The following is a 16,479-nucleotide window of genomic DNA, read 5'->3' on the forward strand; positions in this document are numbered from 1 at the left end:
GTCTGAAGAGTGTTCGAGCATGCTTATGGGTGCATATACCAAGTGCCAGCTCTCGCTGAAAACGTGCTCGTGTCTCTCTGCACTCATCATCATACCAGCCATTCTGTGGAGCATTACCTCGTGGAGGTTTATCTGACGGTGTAGTGTGTGGGAAAGCGTATGCTGTTGAAGTGTGTATTATCTCGGCCAACTGTCCTGTAAACTCATCCAGAGAGGCCTGTGTGTCTAGCTCCCTCAATGCATCTCGCACAGTAATGTTGTATATGTGTGAGGTCGCTTCCACAAAATCATAGCGTGGTAATTTTGGTATATGTGACTGTGCTTCATGTATATGCCCATATTGCATTGTGAAAGCTAGAATAGCATGGTCTGCTACTAATCCAATTGGTCTGTCCGAGATTTCAAAACTTTTTATGTCAGGTAGCAAGTTGGGTGATCCAATCAAATAGTCCACTGTGTTTGACCCCTTCTTGTTATTCCAACATGTGAAGCCATTAGATCTTGGCCACTGTGGTAGCCCGTTAAGGATGGCCAAACCATGTGCACTTCCTAGTGCCAGTAGGTGTGTTCCATATTCTGTTATCTCTCTATCTTGGGCTGATCTAACTAATCCCACTTCATCTAATGCAATATCTCTGAACATCTCATCACTAGTGTCAAAGAAAGCAGATTGGTTGTTTCCTGTGCGTGCATTAAAGTCTCCTGCTAGTAGAACATCCCCAATTCTCATGTATCCCATTATGTCCTCATATAGTGGTGTATACGGGGATGCCTCTTTAGGGGCAAACTTAGAGTATGCAGGGGGAAAATAGCATATGGCAATATACATGTCGCGAGTTCTGCTTGTACGTAACCTGATCCACATGTATCTTGCCTCTACATCTCTATGTACCACTTGGACTGTATCTCGGAGCTTTTCTCTAAATAGAATTGCCACACCTCCTGATCCCCTCGTCCCTCCAGGCCGTCTAGGCTGAGGGCGATATACACTTTCCCATCTGTATCCATATACATCAGGTAAATGGCTGTCTTTACATTGATGTGTCTCAGTATACATAGCAATGTCTATACCTTTGAAAGTATCCTCAAAATAACCTACATCTGTCTTAAGGGAGCCATTGCAATTCCACAGTGTGAACTTCAGGGTCTCATAGGCCGCGCACCGTCATGCCGTCCTTTTCTCTGTGATGATGACTCTTCCATCTCTGTATACAGCCCATTTACCTGCTTTCCGTGCCTCTAGAACACGTGGCATATTTTCCCTCCTGTGGGCTAACTGGGCTGGGGTGAGGCCTTCATCTAGGTAGATCTTTTCTCCTTTGAGAGTGATCCTCTTAGAGAGGAAGGCTCTCTTCTTTTCCAGGTCTCCAAACTTCAAGATGAGGACTTTTGTTTTTGTGTCAGCCTTCCCGACTCGCCAAGCCCCAACGATGGGTTGCAAATTGGTTTATCTAGTAGCATGGTGGAAGTGAGAAGGGTGGCATGATATTGCACACTCTCTCTCTAGGCTGCCGTTTGCTTCAGGTCCAGCCATACACAGGCTGTGTTTATTGTTGTTCGACATCTGGAGGTTGCCTTGCTTTTCAAAAGATGATGTACTAGCGAGACAGTAGGGTTGGCGGGGAGGAACACGGAGTGAACTCGGCAAACATGGAGAAGAGAAGAGAAGAGAGAAGAAACTCTGATGAATGGAATGATGAAGTTCCAAATCATAGAGTGAATGTGATACAAGGGAACAAGGGTGCCGTAGCACATGGAAGATGATGATGACAGCCACGAACCACGAACCGCAATGTCCTCGTGAAGGGGTGTGAGGGTAGTGGAGAGGCTGGAGAGAAGAGGTGACGGATTGAATGAATGAGCCGTCAAGAATGAATGAGAGAGTGGCCTACAAATAGCATAGTCAGTCTAGGATGGCATCTCTTTTTGGGCTGCAAACCCTAAATGCAAAATGCAGAAACGCAAAAATGCAAACTGCAGGTGAAGGGTGAAGGGTTTCTCAATACCCCCTCTCAGGCCTAAAAAGGGGAATAAGAGAAGAGTGAGGCGGAGATGCAATGCTACATGTTGAAGAATGCTCATGCAGCAGGTGCCACTTGAATAGTGTCACTCGTGGGAAAATTGTTCACTTGCCCAAGCGCCCTAGTACAAAGATGATGAAAACATGCAATGCATAGGAGGAATGTCGGACTTTGTGTGGTGCCGAGAACCATAAGGATATGCCCGTACTCAATCTCGGGAGGTGGCTCATGCTGATCAAGTGACCTAGGCAAGAAGAAGAAGAGGAGGAAGATGTAGGGGATCTTGAAGATCCAAGATTTCCACCTGAAAGAATAGTAGACAGAGTGAATTGGAGAACCCGAAACTCAACCTCAAGAGAGAAGCCACTAGCTCAGTACATCCATGCTGGAAGGAATACGAAGGCCTCGTCACCAAGTCGTGGTTGAACCTCCGAGGTCTCGATCTAGGTGGTACCTAAAGATCTTGGGTATCAGTAGAAGAGATGACTAGTCGAAGACAGCCACCCCAAGAAAGTAGAGGATGGGTGAAGAATTTCATGTGGAGTAGGTTCTCCCTCTGAGGTGGGAGGTGGAGGGGCCCTCGCTGAAGTCGAAGAAGAAGTAGATGCCCCCTTTGAGGGAAAAGAAATAACATCCCTCTCTGAAGTAGATAGGGAATTCAAAAACTCATGGATCACGGACTTCAAAATGTTTGATGACGAAGGAAGTGCTGCCGGTCGTGCTGAAGAAGGTATCTGGGGTATCGAAAAGCTCCCAAAGGTAGCCTCTCGAACCTGAGTAGTTGAGGGTGGGGAAGGGTGGGGCTTAGAATGAGCAAGAGGTGGGCAACAGTCGCTATCTCTCAGTAAAGCGGATTGGGTAGCCAAAGAAGAGGAAGGAGTCGAGCAGCCACTGTCTCTCAAAGGAGCAGACTGACGAGGAGACGGTGTCAAACAATCACTGTCTCTCGATGGAGCGGACTGCAGATCTGTAGGTCATAGAAGCCACTGTACCTGAAAATAAGTGGGAGAAGATTGCCGCTGACATTGCGACAATCTCCAGGAGGTCGTAGCGCCAATCGATCCTCCATGTGCTCGAAAAGACTTAGTGCACATTGGACGCGTCTTCTTGCCTTGAGCATAGTACGCTGATAGCCGATGAAGAATGATCTTTGTGGCCCAGAAAGGAGACCTGGCACAAGGAGTGCCTAGTGGAAGATGCATATACTCCGAAGGGGTAGGGAGCAAATTTCGAAGTCGACAGCCTTCGGTGGGATATCCGGTGATGCCACAGTAGGAGCTCCCAGTAGTCTGGTCATCTATTGGTAAAGAAGCCATGGATACCAGTGTGCCTTGCTGAAGAAGGAAGAGGTCAGCCACCATGAACCACGAACCGCAATGTCCGCCTCAAGGGGTGTGAGGGCAGTGTGAAGCATGAACCGCAATTTCCGCCTCAAGAGGTGGGAGGGTAGTGGAAGGACTGGAAGTGAGCTACTAGTGGGAAGAGGATGTGACCAGCAATAAGAGGTTGCAACTAGTAGAAAAATGCAGGTGAGGAGAGAGAAAGACTAAAAATGCAGGCAGGACAGCCTGCAGGAGAGAGAAAGACTAAAAACGCAGGCAGTAGGATTGTGATGATGTGGCAGGCTCTATGGCAGCAGGTCTGCACAAGAACAGCAGTCGCCTGTCTGGAATCAGCTCCAAATTGCGTGAAGAGGGCTGGAAATCAGGCGCGAATTGATGGAGACAACAATGGACAGCTCCGGCTGAGATGTCCTCCGTGAACGGGGTGTGGGCAGCAAGCTGAAACACCTGAAATCTGCAAAAAACGAGATGTTGATGCAACGGAAGAAGAAGAGAAGTGGATGCAGAACCTGCCACAGGTCTTTGCCTTCACTGGAGTGGAGGATCTTCACTGCTAGGTGAGTAAATCCAGCTCTGATACCATGTCAAAAGATGATGTACCAGCGAGATAGTAGGGTTGGCGGGGAGGAACACGGAGTGAACTCGGCAAACATGGAGAAGAGAGAAGAAACTCTGATGAATGGAATGATGAAGTTCCGAATCATGGAGTGAATGTGATACAAGGGAACAAGGGTGCCGTAGCACAAGGAAGATGATGATGACAGCCACAAACCACGAATCACAATGTCCTTGTGAAGGGGTGTGAGGGTAGTGGAGAGGCTGGAGAGAAGAGGTGACGAACTAAATGAATGAGCCGTCAGGAATGAATGAGAGAGTGGCCTATAAATAGGCATAGCCAGTCTAGGATGGCGCCTCTTTTTGGGGCTGCAAACCCTAAACGCAAAACACAAAAACGCAAACTGCGGGTGAAGGGTTTCTCAACACTGCTATGATTTGAGATCCGTTCGGAGTACGACACACTCTCCAGCTCATTACCCTTGCCCTAATTCTTGAGATACAGGAGTTCAAGGTTCAGTATTCATTCACTGTATAGTGTGTTTGCTGAATGAGCATTGTATATTCAGCAGTCATATCACTTCATTTATTTTCTGTGTTCATTGTCTTTGAGTTACCCTAACCCTAATTGTGTTTTTTTATCAGACTGTGCTTTGTCATATGATTTCTGTTCGTGATTTTGTGTTAGGGTATTTCTTTACATGGTATTGGAGCAAGGTTCTCTGAGAGAAACCTAGGCCTTGATCTGAAAGCTCTTTGCAGAAGCAAGAACAATAGTAGGTTCAGATGACTTGGAACACAACAACACTAGTTCAGTCTCCAGAAATATCTATGCCAAGAACCGAATGAGAGTGGGCAGATTAGCTTACTCCACAAAGTTCTGACATGGTGGAAGACACGTCTGACCATAAGAAAGAAACAAAGTTATGTAAGCTGTCCGATGAAGAATATCACATGATCATGGCTTACAGACAAAAGAAGATTAAGGAGCTCAACCGAAGGATTTCCCTTCAAGAAAAGCTACTAAATGAAGGTATACATGATTTTCTTTCTTCAAATTTACTCGTAAGTTTGATGATGTTGCAGGGCCGTCAAGACCTCCATCAGGGATGGGCCTTTCTACTGGAGAAAGAGATCCGAAGTATATTCCATTCTTTCATTCTCTTTTGTCTACTCCCGTGCAAGGTACTTTAGATTCGTCTTTTGTTCCTTCATCTTTTACCTCTTCTGTTTTGCAATATACTGGTAGAAATCATGAGGAAGAAAGAGTACAGTTTGTTGACTATGGAAAAGGTTCTCTTGAGGACCAATTCTTGTATGTTAACACACGTCGTAGGGATTATAAGAAAAAGCTAGGTACTTCTTCTTCTACCCTTTCTTCTTTTCAGTTTACTTCTCAAAATCAGAATGAATTTGGTGTTCCGATTCCTTCATTACATGGTGCATCTTCATCATCATCTTTTCATTTTCAATCATTAAATGGGAAAAATGAACAAAATGCATCTTCACCTTTCACTCAACTTCAAAACCCACCCATCGCATCATCTTCTTCTGTTGCTTCTCCACTTCCATTCACACCATTCACATTCCCATTTCAGACACCTCATGTTGCACGGCACATCACACCGGGGGGTTATGGAAACATAGGCACACCTTCTAGGATCTCATCCTTGCCTCAGTCGGGTGGTGTTCCACCTTCTTCTCATACACTTTTGGGATCATTGCAGCCTGGGTATCTCTTTGAGTCTCTCCCAAGTGTGGATCAGTTGGTACCACAGTTTGCCTCCATGGCCTTACCTAGTGGACTTTTTGGTTATCCCGTTGTGCCTCAGCCAAACTTTGGACAGGGCTTCTGTGTCCCACTGCCTCCACCTACACGGACACCTTATGGAAACATTCATGTTCCAGTGCCTCCGCCTCAATCGGCACTCATTGGACATTCATAACCCATTTCTACCTGCCCACCTCTTTCCCCTCCTTATCAGACCCCTCCACCACCACCACCATCTTATTCCATCAATCGATCTTACCCCACTTTCCCGCGACACCTCTTGGTTCTACCTCATCTTCAGCGAAGCATGCATTCAATGACAAGACTCGTTTCAACGGGTCAAACTTTACCACTTGGTCGAACTTGATGAGACATGTCCTTGACTCACAGAATCTATGGGATCGTGTGCAGGGGTTGGAACCCCAACCCAATCCCGCACTTGTTTCATACGAGGTCATCCGCTCATGGAAGGGTAGGAATGCCTCCGCTATTGTCTGATTAGGGCTTATTGCCTGAGTTTCATTCTCAGCTTTAGCATTTTGACTTAGCGTCAGAGTGATGGGTATACTTGACCGACCGCTATGCCGCTTGGGATAGAACCCCTCGTATCAATCTTGACCATGAGCTTCAAAATTTCAAAATCTCTGACTGGAATGACTTGAAAGCCAAGTTGGCATAGTATCAGCGTCTTCTTGCCAAATTCTCCACTACAAGGACTCCCAAGTTCTTTGACGATTAGGTCACACCCAAGAAATACTTCAATTTTGTGGAAGGTATAGTTTCAAAGCCTACCATGCCTACTTTCTATGAAGTTGAGTGTCAGCTGTTGCATTATGCACGGTTGTTCTATGAATACCTTCTTGTGTTGCCTATGGGACAGTTGGAGGCTGAGGAGGATGTCATATTTCCTTGGCTTTTGGCACATGGAGGTTTGGCTGCTGGGAGTATGTTGGCCTAGATGCAGTAGGATGGAGGTTGTAAGTGCTGCCCACAGTAGCACTTGGAAACTCCAAAGCATTGCCTGTGGTCTTGTGAGGCGGCACAGCTCGTGTGGAGAGGAGCCTGCTGTATTCTCCGCCGTGTGGCACCCAACCCTAAATGTATCTCGTGGGGGGATTTTTGCTGGCAGGCAGTTAGCCAGGGTCGTCACCTCTTGTATGAGGCCGGGATGCAGGACACGATTTTTCTCATTGAGGCTGGGTCTTGTGCAGTGGTCGGCTTGGAGGCTTTACCCATCCGCCAAGTGTTCGAGCCCACAACAGAGCGCTCTGAGGTATGGGAGATCAGAGGCCGTCTTATAGGATGGCACATTTGGAAGGCACGCTGTCAAATGGTTTTTGGTGGAGAGTGCCTTTCAGTATATGTGAATTTGGCGGAGCTTTGGACCTCCAACATCCACTCCCTCCGCGGTCGGTGGGGCTAGGTGCAGGGTGAGTCTCGAGTCCGTCACGAACTTTGTTTTCACTTTCTGCGCACTTGGGACGGCCATTACCTGTTCTTCATGATGCAGGCTTGCAGCCCCAGATGGCAATACACCCCCCCTCCATGGCTTCTTGCCCCCATCCCGCCTAGACCACCTTGAGAAGCTTGTATACATGATGGATTTGTGATTTGCATCAGCTCCAGCTAGTCTGTTGAGCATGTGCACTTCGTTGTATTCAGCCTTTTGAGTAATATAGTTAGCCACACTTTACTCGCAAAAAAAAAGAGTCGTCAGCAGATCTGCATTGCCGTTCCTGCAGTTCGCCTGCAGATTCTGCAGCTGCGTCATCAGATTTTCAGTCACTTCCTGATCTGGCTAGTTCTTAGCTGCTACGTGACATCAGCCTCAAGTCAAGTCGACTCCATCTTCTCCAGATTTGGAAATATTCCTACACTTATGAACTGCACACGAAAGATGCCACTCTCTGGCACTCTCCCTCAGGCCTCAGACCATTCCCACGAAAATCAGTGGTGGGTATTGGACATTTCTGCTCCTTGATTATATGGGTGAGTAGTCCTCTCATTGCAAGGCTGCCATGATAAAGAACCCTTGTATTGCTGCTCTAGCACATAGAATAATTTTGAGTTCACCAACCTCCACCCTTGATGGAAACAAACGTGCAAGCAGAGAATAAAGGTAGATGGAATGAGACTCCCAGGCTAAGACCTTAGGCACAGAAGACCTAGCTGAGAATTGGAGTATTTACAAGCATGGATGCTTTCGAATGGGCAACAATTGTGGAATTGATTACCTATTTTGATGGAGAAAACAGCCGATCTAAAAGGAACTAAAATGGTGCGGCCTAAATGGGTTCCACCTGGCAAAACTGACTATGATAGAAAGTGACCAAATCATGGGCTGTAGACATGAGCTAAACACAGCCTTGGTGCCCAGATATGGAGCTGGACATACAAACTCAACACCTCCTCTTAGTGACGTCAGGGAATAAGAACCTGAATGAGCTGAGGGGCTACAAAGGACGCAGGTACAATGGATTGAGGGGTATGTCATAGTAGAGCATCTCCAACGTATAGAAGATCTCCAAGGCTTCTGATAGGTAATGTCCTGGTAAACACATCCTTTACATTGTCCTGTGCAGTGATGCATTCTAGTCAAAGGGCTGCCACCTTGATCTGTTCATGACAAGATGATAATGAACCCCAATGTGCTTAGTGCTCAGAAAGAAGGCTGGGATCCAGCCTAGGCAATGGTACACTGGCTGTCAAAGTAGATAATGGTAGGCTGATGCTTGCAGTCTTGGCTGTCCTCTTTCCCATTGGTACCTGTATAGGGATCCTTTATAGCACGATGGGACATTTAAAATTATCAAAGGATAATTAACATGGGATCAAAAAAGAGAAAATCTAGAGAGGATTCTGTTGGGAAAGGAGCTACATATTTTTTTCTGGTGGAAAAAGGACCTATATACTGTTATTGAAGTGACAAATTCGTGTAACCTTGTGCTGTGCTTTTGTTCTTTCTGAATGAGAAAGTATATAGAAATTTTAGTTCACAATGTTTGCTCAAGTTATTTTTCTCAGGATAGGTTTGGGATTTGAGAAAAGCTACTTTAGTTGGATCTCACACATGGGGTAGAGAGGTGACAGCACTAACTGCTTTCCATGACAGAAAATTCTGGTATGGTCTACATAAATACGAAAGTACAAATTCTCCTTAGTCTCCAAGTATTTTAAATAGCACTTTCCAATCATTTCGACACTATTCTCATGAATGAATTCTCAGATTTTTAAAACAAAATCTCGAATGAGCAGGTACATTGGAGATGTATCAGGGACAGTTAGTGTACTGCAATACCATCCTGGAAAAGCTGCTAATTTTGTGCCAACATACATCATAACCTTACAGCAAACTCTTGGTGAGTGCTGCCAATTTAATCAGAGCTTCTGAACGACTTTTGGATCCACACACTTATTTTTTAGGTTTGTTGAATCCATTGAACTTGTTTAGGATTCTTTGTTTCCAATTATTGAACTCGTTTAGGATTCTTTGTTTGCAATTATAGTTGGATGCAATTGTTAAAAAGGTTTCCTCTCCAATATTGTGTATATGAGCCCATTTCCTAAAGCTGCTTTCATACCAGAGTATCTGGTAGTAAAGCAGTTGTCCTTCTAGTTAGTTTAAAAGATCCACCCATGGGCTTATAAAGCATAGCTACTAGAAAGCGAGCGGGGTACGGCAATGGGGAATGGCATAAGAATGGCCCCATTCTGGAAACAAGGCATTCAAAAATAGGTAAAACTGGGAAATTCTTGTAATTCTAAGGTAAACACTTCACAAGTATTCAAAGACTCTAAATCCATCACTTTAAAGATCAAATTGCACTAGTAAAACAAAATGAACATTTCATCATATACTAAGGTCACTTGATGTTGCAAAAATGATTACATACCACGTAAGAGAGCTGGATAAAGTAAGATTTACAGCACAAAAAGCAAGTAAATCCTGAAATAGATATGAAAAGAGGGCCAAGTCTAGTACAAGTGTCAATATCAAGACTCAAGGCTCATCACTTGACGTTGCAAAATGAGTACATACTACATAAGAGAGCTGAATAAAGTAAGACTAATGGCATACATGCAAGTAAAGGCTGAAACAGATATGAAAAAAGGGCCAAGGCCAATACAAGTGTCAATATCAAGACTGAAGGCTCAAGAACACAAACACAGAGAGAGAGAGAGAGAGAGAGAGAGAGAGAGAGAGAGAGAGAGAGAGAGAGAGAGAAAGTCTTGGGAGCTCAAGGAGTCAAAACCTCTGAGCAAGACAGAGAGCTGCGCACGGAACGGAGCTCGCGATGGCGTCGCCTGAGTTGGTTGCGCTACTGACGGTCGTCTGACCGTCGCGTTTCGTCGTCCGCCCTGCGCCTGTTCGCCCATTCGCCCTGCCCTGCCCGTTCGCCCGTTCGCCCTGCCCTGCCCTGCGCCCGTTCGCCCGTTCGCCGACAGAGAGGTTCCTGCCATTGCTACGCTTGTCGCAGGCCCCGCCGCCCTCGCCTGCAGGCCCCGTCGCCCTCGCCTGCAGGTCCCGCCGCAGGTCCCGTCGTCCCGCAGGTTCCGTCGTCCCGCAGGTCCCGTCGTCCCGCAGCAGGCCCCGTCGTCCCGCCTGCAGGTCCCGTCGCCTGCAGGTCCTGCCGCCGTCGCCTGCAGGCCCCGCCGCTGTCGCCAGAAGGCCCCGCCGAAAACACCTCGCCCGAGTGCCCCCCCTGCCCCAGCTCCGCCCGCACATCCTGCAGAGGTGTGCCTGGCCAGATTTCAGCCCCTTTACAAGTCGACGTCTGTTGCTGACTGTCGCGCCTGCTCCCGGAGCTGTCCAGACGCCCTGTTTCCCACCTCCTGTGAAACCCTAAACCTGACCTTCGTCAGAGAGGCAGCGTCCGGAATCGCGTGCCCTCTGCTCTGTACACAGCAAGAGAGAGAGAGAGAGAGAGAGAGTGTGTCGGTCAGTCCTTCTGTGAGATCAGTTTGTCATACACGATGGCTGGTTTGGATCTGGATTTCCTAGACCAAACGGTGGCAGCACTTGGCCCGGACTCTGATGCTGAGGAACCCGAGGATATGGTTCCGTGCATTGAAGAATTGCCCCCGGGTCCTGACATCCAGCCTACGGGCAAACGTACCAAGCACACCCCGGAAGAGATAGGCGTTACTCCCGATCGTTCCTATGCGCAGGTTGCTTCGGATCCGGTGGACTCTCAGGAGGTGGACTGGGAGCATCTGTTGGAATTTGCCAACACTCTGCTTGGTGAATATGTTCAATACAACCAGGAAGCCTTCTCTGCCTCTGCTCCAGACGATGTTCTGGAAGCTACCGTCGAGCCAAAAACTGTCCTACGCTCCTTTTCGGTATTTTATGATCGCGCGGTGATACTCTTCTTCACCGGTCGCATTCCGCTGCTTTCCCGTATTCGCCAATGGCTGCAGAGTCTGCTACAAGGGGAATGTGTTGAAGAGATTTTTGTTGGATCCCGGGGTTTTTTCGAGGTCCTCTTGAAAACAGAGACGCACCGTGCTGCTCTTCTGTCTAAACTGCCTTTGTTTTTTGATCGTCGGTTGGTTCATGTGGTTCCATGGCGCCCGATGGCAGATTTCCAGCGCCTCCTGCAACGTGAATGCCCTGTGTGGGTAGAAGTGGAAAATTGTCCGGTTGTTTATTGGCCGCTATTAAAGGATGCTATGGCCGCTGTGGGCACGGTTCTGGTCCCTCCCAGTCTCAGGGCTGTGAATCGCAACCGCTTGTGCATGTTATGGGATACTGCACGGAAACGGCCTGCATGGTTACGCCTCAATTGCTCCGGCATGCATCCGTTACACTTTTGTTTGAAATGGGGCAATTTTGCTGGCCATTGCTTTTCCTGTGGACAGTTGGGGCACTTTATGGCTGAATGCCCCGAGCAACAACACGTTTCAGATATAGCTCATGTTGCTCCGCCCATGGAAGATATGGTGTGTGATGCCCCGCCGTTGGATCCTACCCACCCGCCCCACGTTCTGGCCAATGGTAAACAACAGGTTTCGGGTCTGGATTCCCGTGCTACTGATTGGGTTGAAGTACGCGCCAAAAAAGGCAACAGGATTGGTGCTGGCATGGAGAGTACTGGGCCTTCTACCTCACACGATTCCATGCGAACATATATGCGCAGGAAGGAAATGATGTCGTCAGAGCGCTCTGCTCCTGCTATGGTTTCTTCAGCTCCCCGCCACCAGCCCGCCAGGAAAATGTATTCGGATCGTCTCAAGGGTCCACCTGCACAGCTGGCTTTTGATACCAGAGGCAACGTCATTACTCCGTGGGACCGTCGTTACCCACGTTCCAACCCCAAGCAAGCCGATATGCCCTCAACTTCCAAATCTGGTCCTCAGAACTCTTTTGCGGTGTTGGCAGATTTCTTGGATGAGGGAGTCCTGGACATTCTCGCCGACAAAGTCAAATCGAGGCAAGCTGTGCCTCGTACCTGATTGTGTTTTGTATACACATGAAAATAGCCACGTGGAATGTGCGAGGAATTTGTTCTCGCCACAAGCAACATGCCATGTGGACTGCATTGTATGAGAATCAGTGGGATGTCCTGTGTGCTGTTGAGCACAAGAGTCACACTGACGCCGGTAAAGTTGTGGATTGCCATGGCTTTCGTTTGTTCTATGCAGGAACACAGGCCATGCATTATTCGGGTGTGCTCATGATTGTACATGCCAAATATCAGCCGGTTCTTATTAAAAATGATGTTCATGGCCGCTTTTTGGTGGTCGAAATCTTATTCGAAGGGGAAATCCTATGGTTACTTGGCCTCTATGCTCCGAATGATTCGTTATCTCGCCGGGAGCTTTGGCAGACTTTGCAGACTTCCTTGTCACTTGGCAGACGCGGCTTCTTCATGGGGGATTTCAATATGTGTGTTGATTCTTCCCAGTCTACATCGGAGCACTCGGTCATGGATGCGCCGGAAAGTCGTATGTGGCACGACTTGGCTCATTTCAGCAGGTGTGGGAAACGGGGATCATGCCTCCCTCATGGAAACAAGGACTTATTAAACTACTTCCAAAAGTTCCTTCGCCATCTAAGTTGACACACTGGTGCCCCATTTCTCTAATGGGTTCCATGTACAAAATCTTTTCCAAAGTAATGGCGAATCGGCTCCATAAGCATCTCCCTGCCCTTGTGCACCCTCTCCAGTACGGTTTCATTAAGGGCCGAAATATTCTACACAATGTTTTGAATGCCCAATTGGCCATTGATTATGCCCGGCATTCTAATCAGGAGGTGGTATTGATTCAACTGGACCTGGAAAAGGCTTTTGACTATCTGGACTGGTCTTTTGTTGCTGACCTTATGTCTGCTATGGGCTTTGGTGCTCGGATGTCTCGTCTGATCTACACCATTAGTGCTGCGGCGTCTTCGCGAGTCATGCTGAACGGAGGTGTTACTGAGCCATTTGTCCTTGCCCGTTCTGTCAAACAGGGGTGCCCTTTGAGCCCTTTATTATTTTCCCTTGCGACACATCCAGTTCTTTCCATGTTATCACATATGGCCGCCGCTTCCCAGCTGGCCGGACTGTTGCTTCCTACAGGGCAACATTTCATTAGCCAATCCCTGGCGGATGATACTTTTATGGTTTTGCGTGCGGACAAGGATAACCTTCGAAAAGCATTGGATGTTTGGGGTCTCTTTGGCCAGGCGTCAGGCCTTCGTATCAATCCACTCAAATCAGCCATTCTAAGCTGCACGGAGTCGGACTTGCAGTCCTTGGACTGGCAAGGTCTGGTTGTTCCTCGAGGTTCCATTGTCAGGCATCTTGGATACCCATTGGGGGTTGATGTTCCCCCAAAGCAGTTTCTGCAGTGGATTTCTCAGAAGATGATGGCCAAGTTTATGTACTGGAAGTCTCAGGCCTGGCCTTTTCATGTCCGCCTCAAAGTAGCCCAGATAATTATGTTGCCAATGATCACATATTTCTTGCCATTGTTGCCTTGGACTCCTACGACTCTGAATGCTCTCACTCAGTCTATTCGCTTCATGCTCTGGAAGGACTCATTGAAGGCAAGTATTTCCTGGATCTCGTGGTCGCATGCGTGCACCCCCAAAAGCATGGGTGGCGGAGCTATTTTAGATGCCCACACCCACATGCAGGCACTCCGTTGGTCCCTTTTCCGCGCCATGTGCTCGGATGATCATCATCCGTGGGTCGCTATCGCCCGTTCTTTCCTTGAGGGTCATGGGCTTCGGCATGGCAATACCCGACTCCGGAGTTCTTGGTGGCACGTTCTTAATGCGGATTCGCGGTTTTCCAGTTCTTCTTCATCGCTGCTTACTCATTTGGTGTGTTCCTGGAAACACGTCCTTCGAAAGGCTCAGTGGCACCCAACGGAGGATCGCCTGGCTACTAACTCTTTTCAATTGGAATTACTGGCAGTCTCGCGTCTACTTTCGTGGGAAGGTAAACATGAGCTTAGACCACAATTCAACCGGATGGCACGGTTGGGCTTGTCCTCAGTTGCGGATGCCACCCTTGCCAGTCGCAATGTGCTTATCTCCTTTCGTACTGCTAGGAGGATTTTCCGGATCCCTCGTGGATATAGGCCTTTATGGGAACAGCTCGTGACGGTGCTCTAGAACAGACAACCCTTTCCTGCTCTTGCTTTGGATCATCCCTGGCAGGATCGGGACCTACAAGGCCGGTTGCCTTTGAGCAAAGCTTCTGCTAATCAAGTGTATCATCTCCTGATTAAAGATAATCAATGGCTAGTTACTAAAGCGAATGCTTTATGGGGATTGCGTAAATCCCGCTCCTGGTGGAGGGTCACTGTGATGGAGGGCTGGGTCAACAAGACACCCTTTAAATATAAAGTCTTTCTTTGGAGAGTGATCATTGGGGGTCTTCCGCTTGCTTCGGCTCTTTCCAAGCGACGAATCTCCAATGGCACCTGTTTCTTTTGCACCACTACTATGGAAACCGCTCGCCACCGATTTATTTCCTGCCCCGTCGCTAAGAAGGTCTGGTTATTTTTGTCGGCCGTTTGGCGAGGGGTGGTTGGTATCACACTGCGCCCCTTTGATTGGGTTTTGGGCCAGCCCAAATACCCTTCTCCCGCACAGCCACACATGAAGCTCATGTATCACTTTCTTCGATACTGGGGCTGTTGGCATAACTGGACCATTCGGAATGCTTTTCTGTTTGACTCAGCCCATAATGCTCAGCGACATATTGTGAGGCTTAAGGGCCTCTTGTATTGGCAGTTAGCTCTTCTCCATCGTTCTGATTTGCTCTCTACGGAGGACTTCCGTCCTTGGCATATGGCAATTTCCTCCGCATCCTTGCCATGAAATTGTAACTTGTAGTACTTAGCACCTCGTCGCATGATGACTTGCATTGTCGTCATGTATCTTGTAATCAAGTAATCTTGTATTTTTTTTCGTAATTAATACAATTACCTTTTACGAAAAAAGAGAGAGAGAGAGAGAGAGAGAGAGGTTGAATCTCGAATGGCAATTGTTTCTTCTGTACCACTACGGCGGAATCGGCCCGACATCGTTTTCTTTCTTGCCCGCTCGCCAAGAATATCTGGTCTCTCTTGTCCCAAATCTGGCGCACAGTGGTGGGGTCCTCACTGACTCCTTTTGATTGGGTTTTTGTGCGCCCAAAGTATCCCACGCCGCCACAGTTACATATGAAGATCTTATTTCCCTTTTTCAGATACTGGGGATGCTGGCACATTTGGACCACCCGAAATGCTTTTATCTTTGATTCGGCCTCTAATGTACCGCGACATATTGCAAGGCTTAAAGGGCTCTTGCATTGGCAGCTAGATCTCATCAGGCACTCTGACTTGCTCCCTCGGGAGGATTTGCATTCCTGGCATTTGGCAATTGCCTCTGGGTCCTTGCCATGATTGGTGTAGCTTTTCTAGTATACTAGTCTGGGGATTTCCCACACGTTGGCCTACGGCCCTCGTATCTCTTGTACTCGTGTAATCATGTAATCTTGTACTTTTTCGTAATTAATACAATTACCTTTTACGAAAAAAAAGAGAGAGAGAGAGAAGCGTGACCGTGGCGATGGCAACCCTGCGTGACCCTCCCTGTACGGCGACTTGATCCCAGCCTCGCGCCCCTGCCTTCTCGCGCAGCATCACGTCTGTGCAGCTCTGCGCGGCCCCTGTGCGCAGGACTCAGGCGGAACAGGTGATAGAGAGGCAGAGCGAGAGAGAGACAGGGAATCGAGAGGGAACGGAGAGAGATGTCCTCGTCTGAGCACCCCTCCCTGCCGCGGGCCGTCTGACCTGCGGGTCCTGGTCGCAGCCATCGCCTGTCAGCCCTGCGATTCGAGGTCCCTGCTGTCGCCATCAAACCTGAGCCTCGTGGTCCCTGCAGCTGCCCGTCAGTCCTGCGCATCGTGCTCCTAAACCTGCATCGTTAGGGTTGCGCCCTGCCCTCTGCGTCACCTACACTACCTCTGGACAGGCCACGACTGAGGCAGACAGACGTGCACCTCTGCCTCACGAGAGAGAGAGAGAGAGAGAGAGAGAGAGAGAGAGAGAGAGAGAGGGCTTCCGTCGCCCTCTGCCTGCTGCCCGCCCTGATCTGCCCGTTTTGCCACCAAGGGGCAGCAGCCAGTCACACCCAGGTTGCCACACATAGCGCGCGACAGCGTCAGCCAGCAAAGAGAACCAGCCCTTCTCTGCCTGCGGACGTGCTCGTCAGTCCAGTGCCGGGTCCGTTTTGCCTAAGAAAGAGGGAGAGCGGCCTGCGCATTCTTGCCTCCCGTGAGATCTTTGTTCGGCCTCTGACCGGTAT

The 16,479-nt window shown here is 48.4% G+C and overlaps 1 protein-coding gene across 4 annotated transcripts in view; it reads left to right on the forward strand.

Annotated features, from left to right (window-relative positions):
- LOC148028309 (uncharacterized) overlaps positions 1 to 16,479 on the forward strand; it is a 185,535-nt gene that overhangs the window by 102,469 nt on the left and 66,587 nt on the right. For all 4 annotated transcript variants that reach the window (XM_087690114.1, XM_087690116.1, XM_087690115.1 and 1 more), the window contains 2 exons: positions 8,720 to 8,811; positions 8,946 to 9,049. In XM_087690114.1, the coding sequence (XP_087546240.1) occupies positions 8,720 to 8,811; positions 8,946 to 9,049 (196 nt within the window). The remainder of the gene's footprint in view (positions 1 to 8,719; positions 8,812 to 8,945; positions 9,050 to 16,479) is intronic.

The sequence above is a fragment of the Lygodium microphyllum genome, chromosome 12 (assembly GCF_053477565.2).
Source record: "Lygodium microphyllum isolate KBCC chromosome 12, Lygodium_microphyllum_v1.1.10, whole genome shotgun sequence".
Taxonomy (NCBI): domain Eukaryota; kingdom Viridiplantae; phylum Streptophyta; class Polypodiopsida; order Schizaeales; family Lygodiaceae; genus Lygodium; species Lygodium microphyllum.